This window comes from Takifugu rubripes, chromosome 18, assembly GCF_901000725.2.
Source record: "Takifugu rubripes chromosome 18, fTakRub1.2, whole genome shotgun sequence".
NCBI lineage: Eukaryota > Metazoa > Chordata > Actinopteri > Tetraodontiformes > Tetraodontidae > Takifugu > Takifugu rubripes.
Genome location: NC_042302.1, coordinates 265305 through 289548, shown reverse-complemented (window position 1 = coordinate 289548; position 24244 = coordinate 265305). Strand labels below are relative to the sequence as shown.

The following is a 24244-nucleotide window of genomic DNA, read 5'->3' as shown; positions in this document are numbered from 1 at the left end:
TGCCGCTCCTGTATCCTCCATTTCAGGATGTCCTCAACTGTTCTCCACCCCCAGCTCAGATATGTGGAACACCCTGAAACACCAGCCAGGTCTCTCTCTCTCTCTCTCTCTCTTTCTCTCTTTCTCTCTTTCTCTCTTTCTCTCTCTCTCTCTCTCTCTCTCTCTCTCTCTCAATCAATCAATCAATCAATCTTTATATCGCGTTTGTTACAATCAAAATTGTTTTTAGGCATTTTACAGACTCCCAGGGCCTAACCCCAAACAAGCAACAGTGGCAAGGAAAAACTCCCCTTTAACAGGAAGAAACCTTGAGCAGGACCAGGCTCATGTAGGGGGACCCTCCTGCTGATGGCCGGCTGGGTAGAGAGAGAGGAGGGGAGGACAAGTAGAAGAGAGAATAGGCAGAGATCATAACTGGGTCAGGACTTGCCACACGCTACGTGTTTCACCACTGTCTTTGGGAAAATAAGAATATCATCAATGTAAATTAACACAAAATGATTGAGGAAGTCACACAGAACATCATTAGTGAGGTCCTAAAAAACAGAGGGGGCTTCACTGAGGCCGAAAGCCATAAACACATATTCAATGTCCTAAAGGCGTGTCGAAAGCAGTCTTCCATTCGTCACCCTTTCAAATCTGGGTTAAATGGTAAGCATTCCTTAGATCCAGTTTAGTCAGTATCCTTGCTCCTGATATGTGGAGGTGATTTAAAGGTGGGGCCTCCAGTGTGAACCTTGTCTCGTCAGTACCCAGACCATTACTGTAGAGCCCGGTCATTTAGCCACAGTGTGTAGGCTGAAACAAAATGTCCAATTTGACCACAGTACAGACACTCACCACCTCGAATCCTGCGGAAGCACTCATCAGGGGTCAATCTGGTGCATCCCAGCTGCTTTAGTTCTCCCACCGAAGATTGAGTGTAAGAGGGTGAGGCACCGCGTGGCTTGGCTAGCGTGGTTGGTGGTCAAAGGGCAAGCTTGTCCTTTAAATGATCCCTAAGGCCATGGAGAAACACTCCCTGAAGAGACGTTTTGTTCCATGCAGAATCCGCCGCTAGTTTCCAAAGATCCACTGAGCACTCTGCCACCGTACGGGTTCCTTGATGGACAGAGTGGCTGCATTACGAAGATGGTCAGGGTGGTTGAACACTGCCTGGAAACTTTCCTCCAACTCCCCATACAGCAGCATCCCGAGGTGAGTACAGGAACTCATTGCCTCTGCCCAGGCCAGTGCCTTGCCACAGAGTAAGCCAACAAGATAATTTACCTTGGAGGCATCTGTTGCAATTGAGAGGGGCCATTGCTGGAAAACCAGGCTGCTGGAGGAGAAAGCCATAACACTTATCCAGGTCACAGCAGAAAGACTCTGGATCATAAATGTGAGCAACTAGGAAGAGCCAAGCTGGTCAACTTGAAAGCTGCTGCGCCAGATCAGAAACCACCTGTGCATTGAAGACCTGTTATCCAACAAGGTCCGTATTAGTTGTTTGTGCTGGCAGAGCCCCCTGACTGGACGGAGCACGCTGCGTGTCTAAGGGGGATCCATTTCCTTTTGGCCAGTTAAGACTCTGACTAGGAGGCACAGCCTGGATCCCAAAATGCAGACACAGGAGATGGAAGCAGATTCTTTGAATACTTTGCAGAAGACAGGAGGTTGTACAAAATGAGTTGCTGACTTCAGGACCAAACGAGAACGACTAAGAACGGGCTCGATACAGGACAAGTCTTGAACAGAGCTGAGACGGTGATACCGGCAAAGCTGAAAGCACTTAGGTTTCTCAACGAACTGGCGCCCAACATGGGCAAGAGACCAGCCTTTAACTGGCAGCTGGCCAGATGATGAGCGCATATAAGGTGGCGGGAAAAGACCTGGTCCCAGCTCCGCTCAGCCTAGGAAAAACCAGACACACATGGAGATACCAACCATACACACAGGGGGCAGGGGAGAGACAAGCACCAGGGAGGAGTCCTAACACTGTTGCTATGGTAACGTTTGATATTTGAGTGTCAGTGTCTGTCTGTGCAGTCAGGTGCTAGCTGAAGATCTGAGGTCTGTCTGCTCAAACTATAAACAAACTGTGTTTATTCAGAGCCTTTCATACCATCTGGGTCCTCTCAAAGCTCTTTACATCACACACACACACTCTCTGCAGGACTTCACCCAGGTAATACACCAGATGTTTTCCGTCTCACACCTAAATCCACCGGCTGCCTCTTCAGTGAGCAGCAGTGGGGGAATCGTGCAGGATCACGTGATATCAGCAAGAAAACATGGAAAACAAGGGAAGAAAACATGTTTGATTTAATTCCGATTTATCTTCCTTTAATATCCATAATTGCATTATTTCAACTCAAGTACCAGATTATTTATTGTGGCTCCTCCTGCAAGAGGCATTTCTGTCAAATTGGGAGCTCACAGACCATTAAGACCAGTTTGACCCTTTGACCTTGCATAGATTAATGCTTCAGGCCACTGTGAGGTTCTGTGGGACAGAACCTGAGCATTCTCATCCCAGTTTACCAGCTAAATCCCAGTGGCGATGCTTAGGTAGAGACAAAGTGGGTGACAGACCTTGTTCTTGGGCATCATCTGCTCTCCTCTGCTGACATCTTGTGGACAGTGACATCATACAACTTTTTAACGGTTGTTGATTGTAATTCAGTTCCAGATCGTCTCAAAAGTCATGTTGAGATTTAAAACATTTACGATAATCTAATTTTAACATTTAGGTTCTCTTCTTCTTGACGGCCTTCTCCCTTTTGGGGTCACGGGAAGGGGGCATATATGGGTGAAGGCAGGTCCCCCCTGGATGGGTCACCAGTTCATCACAGGGCCCTATGTGAGCATTTGTCGGTTTCATACTTTGCTTAAGGTCACCTAGGCAGCGGGGCTTGAACAGGGAACTGCCTGCTTCCCAGCCAGGCCCCAACAGAAGGAACTGCTGTGCTATTAGGTCCAACAAATGTAATGAAATTATCCAGCACAAAATGTAAAACACATAAAAACCTGTAGAGGCAGAAAAGATTATGTTTTCTTAGTCAACTTAATGTACAATAAATAACTTAATCAATATTTAGTCCTAAAAATGTACATGTCCTCAAGTTAAAATCTCAAGTTTAAAAGTTTTTCTGTGGGGATATTTTGTGCTGAAACAAGCGTCAGTCTAACTGGGACATCTTCATCAGCTTTCTCCAGCCACTGACCCGTGTCCACAAGGTCCTTACCCTATCACCAGAGGTGGGCCCACGGCCCAGACAGAGGCTCCTCAGAGGCTCCCAGATGCATGCCAAAAGCCCTGGCTCTGCTGGTTGGCCCAGGTGCTCATGGGAGACGTAGTTGATTCTCCTGAGCTGGCTGCTGTAGTATCTCCTCAGGTGGCAGAGCTCCTCCACGGCGGCCTCAGACGTGACGGAGGCCCGTGATAGAGAGCTCCCCACCGGGTCCTCTGTTGTTGTCACCCTCTTGCTGTGATGCTTCCTTGCACACTTGGGCTTAACCGTGCGTGATGATTCCTGCCGACGTTTGCTATAATCTAGAATTTCAACATTAACATCGATGGAATGATGAGTGAAGGTGGAACCCTTCTCCTCCTCCTTTATCCCGCTGTCCAAGCGTGATTTCACTTTCTGTTTTCTGGACTGGTTCCTCTGCTCTTTGGACAGTTTGTGTTGGAGTTGTGGAGACTCTAAGGTCACATCAGTCTGCTCTTCAACCACCTTACCAGCATTTCTGTCCTAGAAGCATCAGAAACATAAGAACTTTAACAGATGGACTGAGAAGAGAGGATCCTGCTGACAACAGTGATGAAATATTTGTGGCGGTTATGAATAAAGCTGGTGTAAACATGTCCTCTCACTACCGCAGCAAAGCCCAGAGACCCTGGATAGAATTCGTGGTGTCACCCACCCAGAGGTCTGTCAGGTGGAACGCTGAAGGTGGAAGGCTTGTGAAGAGCCGGCTGAGTCAACAACTCTTCAAATAAAATGAATAAATGAGCTCTCTGTGAATGAGCTGAGGCTGATCAAACAGGCGACAAACACATTAGCAGAAGAACCACAAGCGTCAGTCTGTTCCTCAGCACACGTGAGCTGAGCTCCAGGGTTGGTTCACGACCCGGATGTGAGCGTTGGGTTCATTGTTTTAGAAAGCTTGTTCAAAAGATCCATTTAGCAGTTGAGGGAGGATGTGACTGGTCAGGTGCTTGTTGTTGTGTAGTGGTTGTCGGGTGCTGGTTGTTTAGCATTGGTTGTTGGTTCAATCAATAGCGTATTTTACAATCAGAAATGTTTCAAGGCGCTTTCCAGAATCCCAGGGCCTAACCCCAGACAAGCAACAGTGGCAAGGAACCCCCCCTTTAACAGGAAATAACCTTGAGCAGGACCAGGCTCATGTAGGGGGACCCTCCTGCTGATGGCCAGCTGGGTAGAGAGAGAGGAGAAGGGGGAGGACAGGTAGAGGATAGAATAGGTAGGAGAGGAGAGGAGAGGAGAGGAGAGGAGAGGAGAGGAGAGGAGAGGAGAGGAGAGGAGAGGAGAGGAGACACATGCTGTGAAGACGTCCTGTGTCCGCGCCTCAGAGGCGGGCCTTCGGCTATATAAGATCAGAACTGTGTACGCTTAATAGATATCTCTCCGCATGCTTCCGTGTGTGTATCCTGACCGACTGACTGGAATAAACCATCTCCTACGCAGTAACTTAGATTCATTGTTTACTTCTCAAAACAAAAATTCCGCGACAGTTGCGTATTGGTTGTTGGGTACTGGGTGTTGGCTGTTGGGCGCTGGTTGTTGGGTACTGGGTGTTCGCTGATTGTTGGGTGCTGGTTGTTAGGTGTTGGTTGTTGGGTGCTGGTTGTTGGGTACTGGGTGCTGGTTGTTAGGTGTTGGTTGTTGGGTGCTGGTTGTTGGGTACTTGGTGTTAGGTGCTGGTTGTTGGGTATTGGTTGTTGGGTATTGGTTGTTGGGTGCTGGTTGTTGGCTGTTGGTTATTGGCTGCTGGTTGTTGGTTATTGGCTGCTGGTTGTTGGGTACTGGGTGTTGGCTGTTGGGTACTGGGTGTTCGTTGTTGGGTGCTGGTTATTTTGTACTGATGTTGGGTACTGGGCGTTGGCTGTTGGGTACTGGGTGTTCGTTGTTGGGTGCTGGTTATTTTGTACTGATGTTGGGTACTGGGTGTTCGTTGTTGGGTGCTGGTTATTTTGTACTGATGTTGGGTGCTGGGTGTTCGCTGTTGGGCACTCATTGCTGGGCACTGGTTGTTAGATGTTGGTTGTTGGCTGTTGGCTGCTGGTTGTTGGGTACTGGGTGCTGGTTGTTGGGTGCTGGTTGTTGGGCACTGGTTGTTGGGTGCTGGTGATTGGCTGTTGGGTGCTGGTTGTTGGTTATTGGCTGCTGGTTGTTGGGTACTGGGTGTTCGTTGTTTGGTGCTGGTTGTTGGGTACTGGGTGTTGGGTACTGCGTGTTAGGCACTGGTTGTTGGGCACTGGTGATTGGCTGTTGGTTGTTGGGTGCTGGTTGTTAGTTGTTGGGTGCTGGTTGTTGGGTGTGGGGTGCTGGTTGTTTGGTGTTGGGTGCTGGTTGTTGGGTACTGGCTGTTCGCTGTTGGGCGCTGATTGTTGGGCACTGGTTGTTGGGTGCTGGTGATTGGCTGTTGGTTGTTGGGTGCTGGTTGTTGGCTGTTGGGTGCTGGTTGTTGACTCCATCTCTACTTTTAAGATCAGACTTAAAACCTTCCTCTTTGAAAAAGCTTATTGTTCCCAATTCTGTAGTTCCAGTTACTAGACAGACAAATTATCATAGACAGACAAATTATCATACTTAGGGGGTCGTCTAATCATTAGGTTAACATCTTAGCTATGCTGTTATAGGCCAAGGTTGCCGGGGTCCAGAAACATGATCACCTGACAGGCCTCTGTCACCCCCCTGGGTCATAGTTTCCTCTCCTCTCCTCCTCCTCATCAAGTAGACTAGTTATGCTGATTCTTGTGTAGTTTTTCTGCTTCTCCCCCCCTTCTGTATTCATTTACAGGTATCACCGCCTTCGGGGCTGCATGATGACCTCCGGTCCCGCTGACCCACTCAGCCAGCGGCTTGCATAAATAGTGTATTTTTGTATGTGTTTCTGTGCTCTGTGCCCATCCTCTCCTCTCCTCTGGTTGTTGAGTACTGGGTGTTGGGAACTGAGTGTTGGCTGTTGAGTGTTGGCTGTTAGGTGCTGGTTGTTGGGTACTGGTTGTTGGGTAATGGGTGTTTGGTGTTGGGTACTGGGTGTTGGCTGTTGGGCGCTGGTTGTTGGGTGATGGTTGTTGGGTACTGGGTGTTGGCTGTTGGCTGTTGAGTGCTGGTTGTTGGGTGTAGTTCTTGGTGTGTCTTCAAAAAAACGCTTAGCACCGCCAGAGTGCTGAAGTCTTGGTTTATTCAGACACAGAGCAATACTCTACTGGCAGCTGTAAAAGCTTCAACTGAGCTTTGGATCACAGAATGACTGTATAAAGTATCAGCAGCTGGATTTGAAGCATCCAGGTTTCAGGAAAACCAGAGAACAAACCATCAGATCAGACGGTTCAGATCACATCACTAAAGGCTTTAGAGTCATTTGACAATGTCTCTGACGATGCAGCTGTAAAGCCACAAATACTGCTGGACTTCAGTCAGTCCGGTCCAGATGAAGTGACTTCAACAGAAACAAGCTGCACTTCGCCTGTTGGTCCTCAGCAAAGATCCAGATCAGGGCAGGCCTGTCTTGGCTTTCTTGGACTTGGGGGCTTCGTCACAGCCTGGAACTGATGTGTTTTCCTCTGTGGCTTTAACCTGCAGGTCATTAAAAACAGCCTTTACCTGACAGCAACAGGACCAGGACCTGGGCCTGGGCCACAGACAGACAAACATGGACAAATGCTGGACTGTGTCCCCAGGTTAGAGAGTAATGAAAGGTTAAAAATAATGTTCTAACCATGTTCTCAGCTCTAGGGGCAGCATACCTGAAGAGCTGCTGGTTACTCAAAAGGTAGCAATAAAAAAATGATCAGATGTTGAAGTCGTGGGAGTGGATTTAAACCAGAACTGGAGCATATGTAGACTAAACTGGACCCTCATTAACGATCATCTTCAATCGTCAGTGATCGACTCAGTTTGCCGGTGTGTTAGGAACAGGTTGTGTAGAGGGAAAGTGATTAGGGAGACGTAAACGTAAATTTGGTAAAGTTATTATTCATGTCGGAGCAAACGACACCCGGCTTCATCAGTCGGAGGTCACCAAAATTAACAGAGTGGGTGTGCAACTACGCAAAAACGATGTCGGACTCCGTAGCATTCTCTGGTCCCCTCCCCAATCTGGCCAGCGATGAGATGTTTAGCCGCATGTCATCGCTTCGTCGCTGGCTGTTACGGTGGTGCCCCGAAAACCAGGTGGCCTTTATAGACAATTGGAGCACTTTTTGGGGAAAGCCTGGTCTGATTAGGAGAGACGATGTCCATCCCACCCGGGACGGTGCCTCTCTCATTTCTAGTAATTTGGCTAATTTTATTAGACCCAAAGTGACCTGGCAAACCAGGGTCCAGACCAGGATGCAGAGTTGTAGTCTTACACACCTCTCTGCTGCTTCCTTAGAACCCTCATCCACCAACAATAACATATTTAACACTATAGAGGTAGTCTCTGTTCCACGGTTAAAAGTTCACCAAGCACAGAACAGGGGAGCGGTCAATCACCATAATCTTATTAAAATTAATACCAAAGCACAAGTTGGAGAAACTAACATCACAATTAAATGTGGAGTATTAAATATTAGATTTCTTTTGTGTAAATCCCTGTTGGTGCACGACCTGATAGCGGATCATCACATTGATTTATTTTGTCTTACTGAGACCTGGCTTCAGGAGGAGGAGTATGTTAGCTTAAATGAATCTACTCCTCCTACCCATCTTAATTATCATATTCCTCGTGTTCCCGGTCGAGGAGGGGGAGTGGCAGCAATCTATCACTCCAAGTTATTAGTTAATCCAAGACCAAAATATGGTTCCAGTTCATTTGAAAGCCTGACTGTTGGCATCACCCATCTGAACTGGAGGACAGAAAAGCCACTTCTGTTTGTAGTTGTATATCAGCCCCCTGCTGGGCCACATTAAGAGTTCCTGTCTGAGTTCTCTGATTTCTTATCTGACTTGGTCCTTAGAACGGACAAAGTCATTATTATTGGAGACTTTAATATCCATGTAGACGTTGTAAATGACAGCTTTAGAAATGGCTTCATTTCATTACTTGAGTCAGTTGGTTTCCTCCAGCAGATAAACCAACCAACTCATAACTTCATCCACACCCTAGGTCTAGTTCTGACTTATGGTGTTGAGGTAGAACATGTGTCAGTGTTCCCTCAGAACCCACTCCTGTCAGATCATTCTTTGATCACTTTTACATTTATGATTAAGGATTCTTCTATGCTCAGAACAAAGTCTTACTATAGCAGATGTCTTTCAGATAATGCTGTAGCGAAGTTTAAGGAAGCAATCCCTGTGCTGATCCCAGGACCACTGTGTGTTTCCCCAGGGATCAGTCATTATAATCTTAGCCCTGCAGAGGTCGACTCTGTTGCTGAAGGTGCAGCAGCCTCACTGAGAATCACGCTTGATTCTGTTGCCCCCCTGAAAAAGAAAATAGTAAATCCCCCTGGTATAGTTCACACATTAGGACCCTCAAGCAGAAAGTGCGCAGACTAGACAGGAAGTGGCATTCTTGTAAAATAGACAGCTATCATGTAGCCTGGAAAGACTGTCTGGTAGTTTACAAAAAGGCCCTCTGTAAGGCTATAACAGCTTATTTTTCTTCTTTAATTGAAGAAAACAAGAACAACCCCAGATTTCTTTTCAGCACTGTGGCCAAATTAACTAAGACTCACAGTGTTTTAGATCCACGTATCCCTTTTTCCCTTAGTGGTGAAGACTTCATGAGCTTCTTCACTGATAAAGTTCTAGCTATCAGAGAGAAAGCTAACCAGGCCATCCCAACAACTGGACCATCACCGGATGTGCTGACCGTGGGAACATACAGGGTCTCCAACGAGCCCTTAAACTTCTTCACCCCATATATTTTTCTGAGGCATCTTCCCTAATTCAGAAATCCAAGTCCACCACGTGTCTTTTAGATCCCATCCCAACACACCTGTTGAAGGATGTTTCGACATTGATAGGCAGTTCTATCCTGGACCAGATCAATGGTTCTTTAGTGTCAGGTTATGTACAGGTTATGTCCTACAAGGTGGCAGTGATTAAGCTGTTGCTTAAAAAACCATCACTGGATCCCGATGTGTTAGCAAACTATAGGCCGATATACAACCTTCCTTTTATCCTCTTTTTAAGTTCTTGAGAAGGTGGTGGTGACTCAGTTACTGGAGCACCTGCAGAGAAACAGCCTGTTTGAGATGTTTCAGTCAGGCTTTAGAGCTCATCACAGCACAGAAACAGCACTTCTTAAAGTTACTAATGATCTTCTCATAGCTTCAGATCATGGACTGGTCTCTATGCTGGTTCTGCTGGACCTCAGTGCTGCTTTTGATACAGTTGATCACAGCATCCTGTTACAGAGACTGGAACATGTGATTGGGATTAAAGGGACAGCACTAGACTGGTTTAGATCATATTTATCTGATAGATACCAGTTTGCTCATGTCCATGGTGTTCCCTCCTCTTACAGTAGGGTTAGCCATGGAGTTCCTCAAGGTTCTGTACTTGGACCAATCCTCTTCACCCTGTACATGCTTCCCTTAGGAAACATTATTCGGCAGCATGGGATAAATTTTCATTGTTATGCTGATGACACTCAGCTTTATTTATCCATGAAACCAGAAGAGACAGAGAAGATAGTGAAGCTTCAGACCTGTCTTAAAGACATAAAGTCTTGGATGTCTTCAAATTTCCTCCTCCTTAACTCAGGAAAAACTGAGGTCATGGTGTTTGGTCCTGAACCTCTCAGGGATAGATTAGATCACATGATCACTCTCGATGGTATCTCATTAACATCTAGTCTCTCTGTGAAGAATCTTGGAGTAAGTTTTGACCAAGATCTCTCCTTCAACTCACACATTAAAACAGTCTCTAGAAGTGCCTTTTTTCACCTGAGGAACATCACAAGGATTAGAAAACTACTGACCCACCATGGTGCTGAAAAGTTAGTCCATGCATTTGTTACTTCCAGGCTGGACTATTGTAATTCTTTATTATCAGGGTGTCCAAACAACTCTTTAAGAAGCCTCCAGCTGATCCAAAATGCTGCAGCCAGAGTTCTGACAGGTATTGACAAAAGAGATCACATAACTCCTGTACTGGAGTCTCTTCATTGGCTGCCCGTTAAATTTAGAATAATTTTTAAAACCTTTCTTTTGACCTACAAGGTCCTCAGAGGCCTAGCTCTATCCTACCTGGAGGAGCTAGTGACACCTTACCAGCCCAATAGACCGCTCCGCTCTCAGAATGCTGGTCTACTTGTGGTTCCCAGAGTTTCTCGGAGTAGAATGGGGGGCCGAGCATTTAGCTACCAGGCCCCCCTGCTGTGGAACCAGCTCCCTGTCCAGGTACGGGAGGCTGACTCCATCGCTACTTTTAAGATTAGGCTTAAAACCTACCTCTTTGAAAAAGCTTATTGTTACTAATTCTGTAGTTCCAGTTACTATCATAGACAGACAAATTATCATATTTAGAGGATTGTCTAATCATTAGGTTAACATCTTAGCTATGCTGTTATAGGCCAAGGCTGCCGGGGTCCGGAAACATGATCACCTGACAGGCCTCTGTCACCCCACTGGGTCATGGTTTCCTCTCCTCTCCTCTCCTTACCTCCTCCTCCTCATCAAGTAGACTAGTAATGCTATTTTCTGTGTAGTTTTTCTGCCCCCCCCTCCCCTCTGTATCCATTTACAGGTATCGCCGCCTTCAGAGCTGTATACTGACCTCCGACACCACTGACCCACTCAACCAGCAGCTTATTCAATTCAATTTAATTCAATATAATGTATTTTTGTTTGTATTTCTATGCTCTATGCCTCTCCTCTCCTCTCCTACCAATTCTATCCTCTACCTGTCCTCCCCCTTCTCCTCTCTCTCTACCCAGCCGGCCGTTAGGAAGAGGGTCTCCCTACATGAGCCTGGTCCTGCTCAAGGTTTCTTCCTGTTAAAGGGGAGTTTTTCCTTGCCACTGTTGCTTGTCTGGGGTCAGGCCCTGGGATTCTGGAAAGCGCCTTGAAACAATTTTGATTGTAAAAGATGCTATATAAATAAAGATTGATTTGATTTGATTTTGAGGGACAAGTGGAGGAGGACAGTTGTCATATGAAGAAGAACAATGCTTTAAATTCAAGTCAGTTTTACTCCAGGATGGAGGATACCGTCTCACCTCAGAAGGTCCACGTCCCGGGCTGTTGCACATCTTCATGCTGACGGTGTGACTCTGGTTTCTCAGCAGGGAGGCTCTCGTGCCCAGCTTTATGTAGAAGTAGGTGGTGTATGGAGTGAAGCTGAAGTCCCCACTAAGACATGAAGAAACAAAGGATGAACGGCCATTGGTGGGAGTCCTCAAGGTCACTCGATAGAGCCTCGACCCCGAGCGGCTGCATGTTATCTGACAATCTTTCCTGATGTCCGTCCTTCTGCAGAGATGGGTGAGCAATTAAAGATCTGGAAAGAAGGAGCTTCACCTGAGATAATCCTTCAGCAGCAGCTGTACGACCACAGCCTCGGCCTGCGTCCGGGACAGCGTGGTGGTCTGGATCAGCTTCCTGCGTTTGGCCGGGCCTCTCCCAGTCCAGGCTTCAACGAGCTTCAGAGGAGTCGTCTTCTCATCCATGGATGCTGCCAACTCCAGGATCTGCACCACCTGCCTGGCGTGCTGGGTGATATCCACTGTGGAGACGTCTGCAGCGGAGACCCTGGTCAGCATAGACTCAGAAGCACCTGAACACATCACACCACCCTCACCTTTAGGGTGGCGGCAGGTATCGCACATCTGCTGGCATCCTTCATCGTCCCAAACTTCATCAAAATGGACGGCCATCAGGGAGCGCCGACACCTGGATGCACACACAAACCTCCTTCAACCAACAACACAAGGGTTCTGTGTGCAGGGCGAGACCCGCAGGGGTGTGACTGTGCGTGGCGGTACCTGTCGATACTCTGACAGTAGTCCAGCATCTGTCTGAGCTTCTGCTGACCGACGTTCTCCATCACTACCATGGTGCTGATCCTGAAGATGTCAGAGAAGCCAAAGTAGATGACGCAGTCTGCAGGACAGTCATCTCGGCCTGGAGACACACACGTGTGAATGGATGATAGAACAAGGAGTGATGCAGGGATCCTGGTCCACACCTGCTCGCCCGCTCTCCTGGTAGTAGTTCTCTATGGACTTGCTGATGGTGTGATGGATGACGAATCGGACGTCGGGCTTGTCGATGCCCATCCCGAACGCCACTGTAGCGACGACCACCTAGAGATGGACCACCGTGTCAATCGTGGCATTGACCTTCTACATTCAGCTGTTGCCTTCAGGCTCTCCACACCAAGTCAACTCTTCCCATCGGCAGCTGACATCATATCCACATCTCAGGTCTTCCTCTGGACCTCTTGCCTGGCAGCTCCATCTTCACCAGCTGAACTGTCCCACCTCTGGACACATCCAACCCTGGCCTCTCTGGCTTTGTCTCCACAACATCTAACATGTGCTGTCCCTCACATCTGCTCCTTTCTGATCCTCTCCATCCTCGTTCATTCTTAAAGAACCTCCACGTCTTCGTCTCTTCCCCCTCCAGCTGCGTCTCCGTCTCTAAACCAGACACTGGTCCAACCACCATCTTGTACACCTCGACCATCATTCTTCTCCCCCATCACACCTGCTGCACCTACTTCTTCACCTCTTTTCTTCTCTCTATTGCTCTGGACTGTTGACCTCAAGTCTTTAAGATCCTCCATTCTTCCTGTATCCTCCCTTGGTCTTGACCTGGTTCCTCTTTCACACGTCTCATTTGGACTAACCTTCCCTCCTCTCCAGGACAGAGCTCCACCTCTCTGGGTTCTCCTCTACCTTGACCTCCTCTCTCACCCCTCACCATTGTCCTCTGGTTCCCAGGTGTCCTGGACCACTCTCAGCACCCTGTCAAGTGCTTTCTCTGACATCTGTGTAGATTCTCAATCATCCAGGTCATAGTTATCCAAGCCCTTGTGGACCATTAGCATGTTAATGATCTGGGTGGTCACCTGAGAGTCGTTGGCAGGGTCGTTCACCTAGTTTCAGTTGGTGTGTCTCCCTTTGTCTGCTGGCTCACATGGTGGTAAATCACCAGGTCTCCTGGAATGGTGTGAATGTTTGTTTTGCTGTTGGAAGGAGTGGAGGACTGCATTGTATGTGGGTGATAGGAAGTGCCTTAGCCCACCACCTCTGTTTAAGGATGGTTTTTCCAATTTGACATGGATGGCTTCCTTCACACCCCTCTCAAACCAGCGGTCTTCTCTGGCCAGTACCCGTACTTGGCTGTCCTCAAAGGAGTGCCCACGCTCCTATAGATGTGAGTGGACAGCTGAGTCCAGATCAATAGCATGCCAATGGTCCACAAGGGCTATATTTTCAAGCTCTGTCCCCAGTGAGTTCAGAACTGAAGAAGCCTTCTGGATCTTAAAAAGAGAAGGAAAAACAGTTGACACAGAAAACTACCCAAATACTGCATCTGCTGTCCTCTTCCTTCCATGGAGCCGTACTGCTGCCCACAAACGCTCACTTCTGTGCTCAGTCTGACCTCTTTGATAACTTCATTGTGTGAATCACCTTTTTTCCTCTCTGGCTGCCACAACTCTGCCAGTCACAGTTGCTCTTGAAGATCAGCATCAGTACAACTGCTCTGCTCTTCAGGGCAGGCCTCTTGCTCTCCAAGATGTTGTGAACACCTTTGTCAGAACCTTCATGGGGGACCTTCCCCCTCTTCATCCTCATCAGTCACCTCCAAATCTCTACTTACCTGCTATGCTCCCTCACCAGGTACTGCTCCTGACCGTCTAACCTTACTAGCTCTCCACTTCGTGTCCTGGAAGCTAACAGGTTAACAGCACTGATGGTGGACATTGTTAACCAGTTGTAATTGGGGGGGTCACAACGTTCACATGCACATCAAAAGATAACCTCAACCATTCGAAAAAACCCATGACATAAACAGTCCCTAAAGAAGAGGAAAATACCTGAATCTTGTTGGTGCTCCATCTGCGGTGGACGTGGGACTTGTCTGTGGGGTCCATGTTAGCGTGGTAAGGAGAAGCCAGGATGCCTCGCTTCTGGAGTGCTGATGACACCGACTCTGCATCCTTCTGAGAGAACACGTAGACGATGCCTGCAGGACCAAGGTCAGAGTAGATCCCAGCTCCTCTGCAGGACTTCAAATAACGTGCTGTCGTTCTCTTCTGCATACCTGACTGGTGCTGATATTTGCTCTTGATCAGAAAGGCCATGTCCTCCACAGACGCATCACTGTCACAGTTTTTAACGCGAACCTGAAAATCAGGAGAAGGTTAAAAGCTGCCTTTCAGAGATTAAAGAGTCAAGCTGAGGAAAACGTTTTGGTTCTAACATTCACTGTGTGTGTGTGTGTGTGTGTGTGTGTGTGTAAGAGTGTGTGTGAGTGTGTGTGCAAAGCAGTTATCTGTGTGAGCATAGTTGCCACAGTTCCCACCTCATAGTAGAGATTGGTTCGGTTGAAGGATGCTGTGATTGTCACCGGCTGTCTGACACTCAGGATCTTCTCACAGTCCTTGAGGATGGTGCTGGTTGCCGTGGCCGTGAGGCCAATCAGGGGGACTTTAGGAAACTGTCTCTTCAGGATGCCCAGCAGTTTATAATCTACACACAGACAGGCAGTCACCTGATCATCCCCCACCTTAGCGTCCCCCACCTCAGGGTCCCCCCACCTGAGGGTCACCTGAGCGTCTCCCAGAGCCACTCACCTGGTCTGAAGTCGTGCCCCCACTGGCTGCAGCAGTGCACTTCGTCCACAGCGATGCGGCTGAGCAGCTCAGCCTTGTAGGCCTTCTCCAGACGGGACATCAGCAGCTTGCTTTTGGCGATCTTCTCGGGGGTGACGTACACCAGTCTGAAGGGCACCGTGGGGTCCGTCATTCCTGCCATGACGCTTTTTGCATGTTCCTAAAACAAAGAGATTCCAGGTTTTCACTGCAATGTTTCAGAGCAAAGGTCAAAGATTCCATGTTTCCTGGACATGGAGGACTTGAAGGACATCTCTGATCTTCTCTTCTGATCTGTAAAGTTTCTCCTCTTATTGTCTTTACATGCGCACTGTTCAAAATGTAAAGGAGCGTATTGAGAAGGGCTTATTAAACGGTTCCTTCTCATGATCTTCACCTTGCTGCTGGAAGCATTCAACATAGCTGCCGACACACTGATGGACTGGAGGTACATGAGCTGGTCCTCCATCAAGGACACCAGCGGCGTCACCACCAGCGTGAGACCTGGACATCAAGCACACACACAGGAGTTAAGGGACGAGGAGACCAACAACAGCTGCTGGCTGACAGGCGCAAATGTGAGTCAAGACTCTGAGGACTGTTCTAATAAAGGGAAGTCTTCTCTACGGACACCACTTGTCCATGTCCGAATGACCTTTAATAACATGGAAGGACATTCTTGGACGGAAAGACGTTTGTGTGGAATAACTGTAACAAAGTCAGTTCCTGTCGAGCTCATCCCTTGGGAACGCCATCTCATACGCGACCTTGAGGGTGTCCTTGGTCACACGTTCATGACCCCATGCTGGGGGGGCGGGTCTGGTGTGGGAGTGTGCACCTTTAGAGCAGAGAGCAGGCAGCTGGTAACAGAGGCTTTTCCCCCTCCCCGTGGGCATGACCAGGAACACATCCCTGCCGGACAGCGTCAGGTTAATCGCCCTGAGCTGCAGCGGGCGGAACCGCGGCAGATGGAAGGTGTCCTGCAGATGCTGCACCACCTCCTGGGACCATGGGAAATCTACCAGACAAGAGCAAAGAAAAGAGCTGTCAGGTCAGGTCCCCTCAGGGTCCCTCCAGGAGGCATCTACAGAGCTGGGGGTGGACACTACCGCTGCCATCGAAGCGCTGCATCTCCTGCCTGCTGGCCGCTGGTTCACCTCGGGAGGCCTGTGAAGAGGAGGATGGTTGCGCGGCATCACAGGCTTCCTCCAGACGCTGCAGTAGAGCGTCCCTACGGCGATGCAGTTCAGCCTTCTTCTGCTGCAGCACAGCAATCTGTAGGTCAACCTCCTCTAGCTCCGCCTCCACCGTATCCAACCGTTCCTGCACATCTGAAGCAGAAGACCGTAAAGACCGTTAGCAAAGGTCCAAGTCTTCGTCACCACCGGAAAGTTGTTGCTCTGTCTTCACAGGATCCTCTCTGTGGAACCAGTCAGAGATGCTAAACACCAGGTCTCACACCTGAGCGGTGGGTCTCTGGAGGATCACACCTCCACACCTAATGATCTCCTCCTCCTCCTCCTCCTCCCCAGGTCTCTACAGCCTGGCAACACTCAAAACCCCTGCGCATCATTTCATGTTACCGTGAAGGAACACTGGTCAGTAGAAGAAAGCAGAACATTCGGCCCTGCAGCTTCAGAGCAAGAACATCCCTGAGAACCAGCACGTGAAGCGCTCAACTGTCAGCGGGCGTCCTTGACGGACCCAAACCCCTAACTTTATCCCGAGAAACTAAAAAGAGAAACTGAAAACGGCCCCTTTCGGCGGGAGCAGCCGTACCTCTGGTTCCGGCGCCACCGTCCATTTCCCCCGATTTTCCTCATATATTTGATTTCTGTAAAACAAAGTTAGCAGAGTTAAAAGCTCATCGGGTCCATCTCTGCGAGACAAAGTTAGCAGATTCATGACGCTCTTGTCCTGCTTTAAAAAGCCCCCGAACATCGCGGGGCAGCGCCTCCTATTAACGCAAACTCTCTCTCCTTTTACCGTTTTCTGGTCTTTTCCTGCTCAGTTGGCTTCCAAACGAGTGTATGTGGGAATGAAGGCGGTTCTCGGACCGTCGGCTTGGTGCTGCTGCTGCTCACCCGCTGGTTCCTTCCTGGTTACCGGAGCAGACAAAAGCCGGGAGGAAGCGAGCGGCGGTAGAAGGCACAGTAATTGGGTTACTTCGCCCTGGGTTCGTCCTGTCAGGACAAAAATACGGTCTGATTGATGCTAACGTGAACTAGCTTCTCTTCTTGAAAAAAGTTAACTATAAAATATAACGATTTTTGGTTTGTGTCTTCATTTGCTGCCATTACTTTGCTGTTTTAACGCACTCGTTTTATGCTCAAAATAAAGTGACTTTTCTGTTTAATTGTACTTTATTGATATTAAATAATGTGTTTCTGTACAGTGCTAATAAAGATTTTACAAAGTAAAAAAAACAGGACGGTTTTTCTCGGAAGAAACATCGCGAGAGCGCTTATTTCCGGAAGACGTGGCTGTTGCTGCAGTGGCAGCTGTCACCGAACTAAGCGTGGAAAAGAGCCCGTTCTCCGCTTTGGGTTCCGTCTTTGCTTGTGTTTCACGGCGGGGGGTTGACGGCAATCACGATGATTTCCCTGACCGACTCTCAGAGTAAGCCTGCGCCTGAACTCCCTCCATGTTTAAGCCGGCATCCTCCGGAGCTGCGGGCTAACTGTAGTTAGAAAGGCAAAAATGTGCTCCTGAAAGTTAACGCGCCATTTCTAGCCATTAAAGTTGTTAAGATGGTGTTTTGGCTTACAACTAGTCTGAGAACGTGTTCACATGCACCGATGTTCATCTTTGTCCTCACGGTGGAGTTCAGCTGCTGTCTTTCTGTGTGGTTTGCAGAGATTGGAATGGGCTTAACAGGGTTCGGCGTGTTTTTCCTCTTCTTTGGAATGATCCTGTTTTTTGACAAAGCGCTCCTGGCTATTGGAAACGTAAGTGTGTCGATCACTTTATCAGGGAATGACTGGAAGGGGACCCCGTGCAGCAGGTGGGTCAGAACCATGACACAGAACCTCGAGAGACCCTTTGCTCTGAAACCAGAGCTTAACCCGTCCTCTGAGATGTTTCTACACCTGATGGATCCGTCCGTCCAAAGATGATCTCCGTCCATCGCGGGACAGAGGAGCATCATCTCTGGTGGCTGCATGAGCCTGGACCCTGGCTGGTTCCTGTAGGAGCTCATTGTCTTCTCTTCCATGCAGATACTGTTTGTGGCTGGACTGGCCTTTGTCATCGGGTTGGAGAGGACGTTTCGCTTCTTCTTCCAGAAGCACAAGATGAAGGCCACCGGTTTCTTCCTGGGGGGCGTGTGTGTGGTCCTGATCGGGTGGCCCATTGTTGGCGTTGTGCTGGAGGTTTACGGATTCTTTCTCTTGTTCAGGTGAGGGTGCTGTGTTCTTCTCGCTTCTTAATCCCAAATCTTTCTTCTTCTTCATCATCATCATCTTTGTCCTCTGTCCTCATGTGTGCATCTCCCCTCGTGCCTCCTGCAGGGGTTTCTTCCCTGTGGTTGTCGGTTTTATCCGAAGAGTCCCCGTCCTCGGCTCTCTGCTCAACCTGCCCTTCATCAGTTCAGTGAGTATCAGCGAGTCCCCGGCAGCACCAGGCCGGCCCACAATGAGGCCTGGGCCCCCACCTGAGCCGCCCCGTGCGACCAGAGCCACCAGCTAGTGGGACTGTTTTCTGTGTGCTTTGTGAAGGAATGGTTATTGTGCTATCTTGTATTTGAAGCCTTCCTAAAGTTCTGAGGATAATAAGCTCCTGTGGTCAGTCATCGCCGCTCTGCCCCCCCTCCTCCCACACACACACACAGACACACACCCGCATGCTGAATCCACCCCCCCCCCCCCCGTAGATCGAAACTTTAGGACCCTCAAAACTAACCCATTCACTCCTTAGTTCAGGCAGAGGGGTGGCTCTGACAGCCGACCTCGGGGTGCCCCTACCCCTCCACCCCCCGACGTGCATGCTGTCTAGAGTGCATGTGTGCATAGGGAGCTTGTAGGGGTGGATGGCTACAATGGTAACACATGTTGACATGCTCTCCATCTCTGTGGTGGGGGGGTCAGTGGCTCAGCAGGCGTGTGTGAATGCATGTTTCTGGCCTTATGAACAGCCCTCTTCAGGTTCAGGAAGTCCCAGTGAGAGCCCAGTATGAGTTCTGGGATGTGCACGGCTCCTAGTTGAGGTTCAGTTTCTGCTCAAATCTGAAAACCATTTTGCTGGAAATTGGCTGTGTCATTCCTCTGCCTAAGGTTGCAGCTTAGCTGCACAGTAATCGGACTCCTTGAACCTGAACAGGAGAAGCAGCCGCTCCCTGTTGGGGGTCAGGGGGTGGAAATGGGGGGTGCCGGAGGGTCAGTGCTAACCCTGCTGCTCTCTCTCCAGTATGTGGACAAGGTGGGCGAGAGCAACACCATGGTGTAACCGGCTGGACCGCCAGCGCCCGCGTCCCCGCTGCAGCATCCAGCCAGCAGCTTCCGGCTTGCAGTGCCACTGGTTACCAGTCCAACTTCACCACTGCACCAGCCTGGAGTCGCGCCTGTCTCCGCTGAAGGAAGGACAGAGGTGAAGACAGACACGCGGACTCCATGCGGACCTCCTTATGGGGCGGAGGGGCTGCTGACACCAGACTCGGCATGGGTGGAGCGCCGGCTGCCATCTTCCCTCTGCTTTTATTTAAAACCTCCTGTCCTCCCCGGTGTTCGCCCCGCTCTGTACCCTCGGGGCCTTTTGTCCTGTCAGAGTGTAAATATGAAAATATATGAGTGCTTGACTTTATATAAACTTCTGCTGTGGGTCCGAGTTATTGCTCACGTCTTTTCACAGCAGGAAGTGACATCATGTTGCTCTCAGCCTCCTGCAGCTCCAACATGAAGGTGCTTCAGAATGAGGCTCCTCAGATGAACACTCCTGCAGCCCCCCCACAGAAGCGGAGCTGGTTCTCCTGTTGCCATTGCTACGGCTCTTCTGGACCCTGAAACTCCTCCTGGCTGGATCCGTCTCACACCTGCCCCGTTTTCGTTCTTCCGTTCACATTTTTCTGTGGTAGTTCATGTGTGAAGCCTTTGGTTCCTCCAGGAACTCGCAGAAGTTCCTGGTGATGTTGGCGGCCGATTGTGAGCGATCCCGATGCAGGGTCCTGATGGGACCTCAGTCAGAACTTTGGTTCAGTCCTCCCGCAACGTCCAGGAAGGACACGTGTACCCATTTGTCCCCAGCGTCTGCTGGACTGTCCAACAGGAAGACCTCAGTCCACCGCTCAGCATCAATTGTTGGGTGTGGCAAGGTTTTACCCTCAATAAACAGACCAACTTCCCTTTCTGATACCTGTGGGTCCTTCTCCTCTTTCTTCCTCTCATTTGACACATTTGAAAGTCCTCATGGATGCCGCGGTCATACCTTCAGCATCATCAGGTGTGTGGTGCACCTGTGTCACCCTGAACCAACTCGATACCATAAAAGGCCACAGACAGCAGGATGACAAGGAGCCATATTTCTGTAGCATTTGGCTGAGTGTCAAATATTCAGCTCTTACCAAGTGTCACGTTTCTCCTCACTGATTAATAAATCTGCATCTCTCTGGTTCTGCTGCAGTCAGCACACATAAATATTCCTGCACAGAAGAAGAGTATCGACCTGCTGCTCCTCAGCTCTGCTCCTGCAGCTCCTCAGCTCTGCTCCTGAAGCTCTTTACCTCTGCTCCTCAGCTCTGCTCCTGTAGCTCTTTATTTCTGCTCCTCAGCTCTGCTCCTGCAGCTCCTCAGCTCTGCTCCTGAAGCTCTTTACCTCTGCTCCTCAGCTCTGCTCCTGTAGCTCTTTATTTCTGCTCCTCAGCTGTGCTCCTGCACCTCTTCAGCTCTGCTCCTGCACTCCTCATCGCTGCTCCTGCAGCTCTTCAGCTCTTCTCCTCAGCTCTTTAGCTCTGCTCCTGCAGTTCCTCAGCTCTGCTCCTGCAGCTCCTCAGCTCTGCTCCTGAAGCTCTTTACCTCTGCTCATCAGCCCTACTCCTCAGCTCTGCTCCTGCAGCTTCTCAGCTGTTCAGCTCTGCTCCTGCAGCTCTTCAGCTCTACTCCTGCAACTCATCAGCTCTGCTCCTGCAGCTCTTCAGCTCTGCTCCTGCAGCTCTTCAGCTCTGCTCCGTCAGCTCCTCAGCTCTGCTCCTGCAGCTCATCAGCCCTGCTCCGTCAGCTCCTCAGCTCTGCTCCTGCAGCTCTTCAGCTCTTCTCCTCAGCTCTTTAGCTCTGCTCCTGCAGTTCCTCAGCTGTGCTCCTGCACCTCTTCAGCTCTGCTCCTGCAGCTCCTCATCGCTGCTCCTGCAGCTCTTTAGCTCTGCTCCTGCACCTCCTCAGCTCTGCTCCTGCATCTCTTCAGCTCTGCTACTCAGCTCTTTAGCTCTGCTCCTGCAGATCCTCTGCTGTGCTCCTCAGCTCCTCAGCTCTTCAGCTCTTTTCCTAAGCTCCCTAACTGTGCTCCTCAGCTCCTCATCTCTGCTCCTCATCTCTGCTCCTCAGCTCTGCTCCTGCAGCTCTTCAGCTCTGCTACTCAGCTCTTTAGCTCTGCTCCTGCAGATCCTCTGCTGTGCTCCTCAGCTCCTCATCTCTGCTCCTCATCTCTGCTCCTCCGCTCTGCTCCTGCAGCTCTTCAGCTCTGCTCCTCAGCTCTTTAGCTCTGCTCCTGCAGCTCCTCGGCTCTGCTCCTGCAGTTCTTCAGCTTTGCTCCTCAGCTCTGCTCCTGCAGTTCTTCAGCTCTGCTCCTCAGCTCTACTCCTGCAGTTCTTCAGCTTTGCTCCTCAGCTCTACTTCTGCCCCTGTAGGTGTAGATGTGTGACATTGTGTTGGCTCAGCCGTGGAACAGGAGCAGCTGCATTGATTGATTTCACTCCTCGTAGCTCCGCTCCGACCCCGCTTCATCAAATTGGCGTGACCTATTGCTACTGGCGTCACGCACAGCAGCCCCACACGTATAAATAGAGAGCGGCAGAGCGCGGCTGAGGGCCAAAAACCGTCCTGAAGCTTTGTGCTGATCACCGTTTCCGACACCTCCGACACAATGACAGTGAGTAAAAGGGTTGCTTTGAATTTTTCTCACACCCGCAGACACACATGCACGCACCAAGAGTTAGAAGTAGGGCTCTGTTGCTCTGTAATGTCTGATCTGTGTGTACGGTGACGCTTTTATTTGATTTTCTTCATGTTAAAGTCAAGCATGTGGCCACCTACGTGCACCCTGCGTGCACGGTTTTATCCACAGCTGCTCTCTTCTCCCACAGCATCTGAGGAGCCTCACCTTAACCTATCTCCTGACCCTCCTGCTCTTTGGGACCTTCATCTCGCAGTCGTGGAGCGCTCCTAAGGTAAGTCCCCTCTGAGGACGGCTGGTCCGGAAACAGACCAGACTGAGGACGGCCGGTCTGGGACGAGACCGGGCTGAGGACAGTCGTTCTGGGACCAGACCAGACTGAGGACACCCAGTCTGGGACCAGACCGGAACAAGGACAGCCGGTCTGGGACCAGCAGCAGGATAACTTTTCTTTCCCCCTCTAAGGGCTCCTTCCAGCGCAGGAACTGGACCCCGCAGGCTATGCTCTACCTGAAGGGAACACGTATGTAGGCTCTTTACTGTCATCTCAGTAGCGGACGATGAGACTGTTCATCTGCTGCTGTCTCCTCAGAGGGACGGAGGTTCATCTCGGAGGACAGGAAAGAAGGAGACGTCTACGACACCTTACACCTGGGTAAGAACGGCACTAGAAGCCCTGATCCTCCTCCCTGAATTCATCGCTGTTTTCCCCCTCCAGAGACCCGGAGCCAGAGCCCAGAGAAGCTCGGTGTGGAGCAGGCAGCCTCCATCCTGCTCAACTTCCTCCAACAAGCCAGGGAGAATGGTGAGAGCGGCGGACGCACTGCTCCTGAGCCCAGGATGGTGCTTCATCATCTGCTCATTGTCCTGCACACGTTCACCCTCCTCATCTTTGTAAAGGCATTGTGCTGAAAACAGCATCTGATGTTGCTCAGACGAGGTGACATCAGTGTTCAAGTGTCTTAAAGTATTACTTCATCAGCAGCATCTTCACCATCATCATTATCATCATCCAAAGCTTTTCTCCCGCATGGAAACTTCGGTGTCTTTTGTCACATCAACTTAACGGCTCCTTGGTGTGTGTGTGTGTGTGTGTGTGTGTGTGTGTGTGTGTGTGTGTGTGTGTGTGTGTGTGTGTGTGTGTGTGCAGCTGATGAAGCCCCAGATGAGGAGTATTTGCAGGAGCTGCCAGTGTGGAAGAGGGAATATTTCTGAGCCTTTGGGATGTTGTTGTTGTTGTTGTAGTATCCTCCAGCTGTGTTTCTGCCTGTTGTGATGTTTTAATAAAAATAGCTGGAATAAAAGTCAAACTCGGTGTGTGTGAATTACTCACTTGGACATTTTTCTGACGACATTAAGTAGATGAAGAACAACAGCAATAAGAAATAACAGCCGTTGACAACAACCGCCTCAGCATTGTAGAGCAGCAGAGTCCTAGAAGAGCTCCACAGCCAACATGTGAACCTGAAGGTTTCCAGCTCATCTCTAGCTGATCCTGGAGCAGCAGGAAGCTGCTGGCACCATCATCATCCATCACAGTCACGCTACTAACAATCAGCACAACAACAACCACAATCACAACTACGCCGCACCATTAATAACATGAACTACAATCACACCAACAAGAATAACAATCACAACAACACCCCCACTACAAATAACAACAATAATAATAACAGCAACCAGAATCACAATCATAACTATACCCTTACTGTGAATAACAATTAAAAAAATAATAACAAGAATTACAATCACTATACCCCCACTAGAAATGACAACAATTATCATAATAATAACAAGAATTAAAATCATAACAAAAACCCACTCTGAACAACAACAACAATAATACACTGCTCAAAAAAATTAGAGGAACATTTTTTAATAAGACTATAGCAACCTATCAGTCAAACATCTGGGGTATTGATCTGGTCAGTTAAGTAGCAGAGGGGGGTGTTAATCAGTTTCTGCTGCTTTGTGGTTAATGAAATAAACAACAGGTGCATCAGAGGGGCAACAATGAGACGGCTACAGAGGTTGCACAAGTAGTCCAACTCCTCCAGGATGGCCCATCAATACGTGCCGTTGCAAGAAGGTTTGCTGTGTCTCCCAGCACAGTCTAAAGGAGGAACAGGATAAGCACTGCCAGAGCCCTACAAAAT

General features: G+C 49.4%; 3 protein-coding genes across 5 annotated transcripts; 2 read left to right on the top strand and 1 right to left on the bottom strand.

Moving 5' to 3' along the window:
- Positions 1-2941: 2941 nt before the first annotated feature.
- Positions 2942-17322, bottom strand: recql (RecQ helicase-like). Of its 2 annotated transcripts, none has more exons than XM_029825347.1 (15): positions 16974-17322; positions 16767-16821; positions 16097-16318; positions 15826-16005; positions 15385-15491; positions 14970-15168; positions 14699-14865; positions 14438-14519; positions 14211-14359; positions 12354-12471; positions 12151-12289; positions 11967-12058; positions 11687-11903; positions 11386-11518; positions 2942-3737 (listed from the first exon to the last, which is right to left on the bottom strand). In XM_029825347.1, the coding sequence occupies exons 2-15, from the start codon at positions 16789-16791 to the stop codon at positions 3162-3164; spliced, it is 2406 nt and encodes an 801-aa protein (XP_029681207.1). In that variant the 5' UTR covers positions 16792-16821; positions 16974-17322; the 3' UTR covers positions 2942-3161. The 2 variants fall into 2 exon arrangements, with proteins under 2 accessions (XP_029681207.1, XP_029681208.1); XM_029825348.1 differs by lacking the exon at positions 2942-3737 and adding an exon at positions 6396-6812 and having other exon boundaries at positions 16974-17175.
- Positions 17323-17434: 112 nt separating this feature from the next.
- Positions 17435-20332, top strand: golt1ba (golgi transport 1Ba). 2 transcript variants are annotated; one of them, XM_029825351.1, is made up of 6 exons: positions 17435-17606; positions 17844-17935; positions 18206-18384; positions 18497-18578; positions 18735-18769; positions 19392-20332. In XM_029825351.1, the coding sequence occupies exons 1-5, from the start codon at positions 17582-17584 to the stop codon at positions 18741-18743; spliced, it is 387 nt and encodes a 128-aa protein (XP_029681211.1). In that variant the 5' UTR covers positions 17435-17581; the 3' UTR covers positions 18744-18769; positions 19392-20332. The 2 variants fall into 2 exon arrangements, with proteins under 2 accessions (XP_029681211.1, XP_003979285.1); XM_003979236.3 differs by lacking the exon at positions 18735-18769.
- Positions 20333-21919: 1587 nt separating this feature from the next.
- Positions 21920-23387, top strand: spx (spexin hormone). Its single transcript, XM_003979237.2, has 6 exons — positions 21920-22061; positions 22276-22359; positions 22551-22608; positions 22678-22740; positions 22804-22890; positions 23236-23387. Exons 1-6 carry the CDS (start codon positions 22056-22058, stop codon positions 23298-23300), a joined length of 363 nt encoding a protein of 120 aa, XP_003979286.2. The 5' UTR covers positions 21920-22055; the 3' UTR covers positions 23301-23387.
- The last annotated feature ends 857 nt before the right edge of the window (positions 23388-24244 follow it).

Coding starts and splice junctions, on each gene's coding strand:
- recql (XM_029825347.1), bottom strand. CDS start 16,791: ATGGACGGTGGCGCCGGAACCAGAG. Junction 15,492..15,825: donor GCCTGCTCTCTGCTCTAAAG/GTGCACACTCCC, acceptor CTTGATGTCCAG/GTCTCACGCTGGTGGTGACG. Junction 3,738..11,385: donor CGGGACGTGGACCTTCTGAG/GTGAGACGGTAT, acceptor TGATGCTTCTAG/GACAGAAATGCTGGTAAGGT.
- golt1ba (XM_003979236.3), top strand. CDS start 17,582: ATGATTTCCCTGACCGACTCTCAGA. Junction 17,607..17,843: donor TTCCCTGACCGACTCTCAGA/GTAAGCCTGCGC, acceptor TGTGGTTTGCAG/AGATTGGAATGGGCTTAACA. Junction 18,385..18,496: donor GGATTCTTTCTCTTGTTCAG/GTGAGGGTGCTG, acceptor TGCCTCCTGCAG/GGGTTTCTTCCCTGTGGTTG.
- spx (XM_003979237.2), top strand. Junction 22,360..22,550: donor AGTCGTGGAGCGCTCCTAAG/GTAAGTCCCCTC, acceptor TCCCCCTCTAAG/GGCTCCTTCCAGCGCAGGAA. Junction 22,891..23,235: donor CCAACAAGCCAGGGAGAATG/GTGAGAGCGGCG, acceptor GTGTGTGTGCAG/CTGATGAAGCCCCAGATGAG.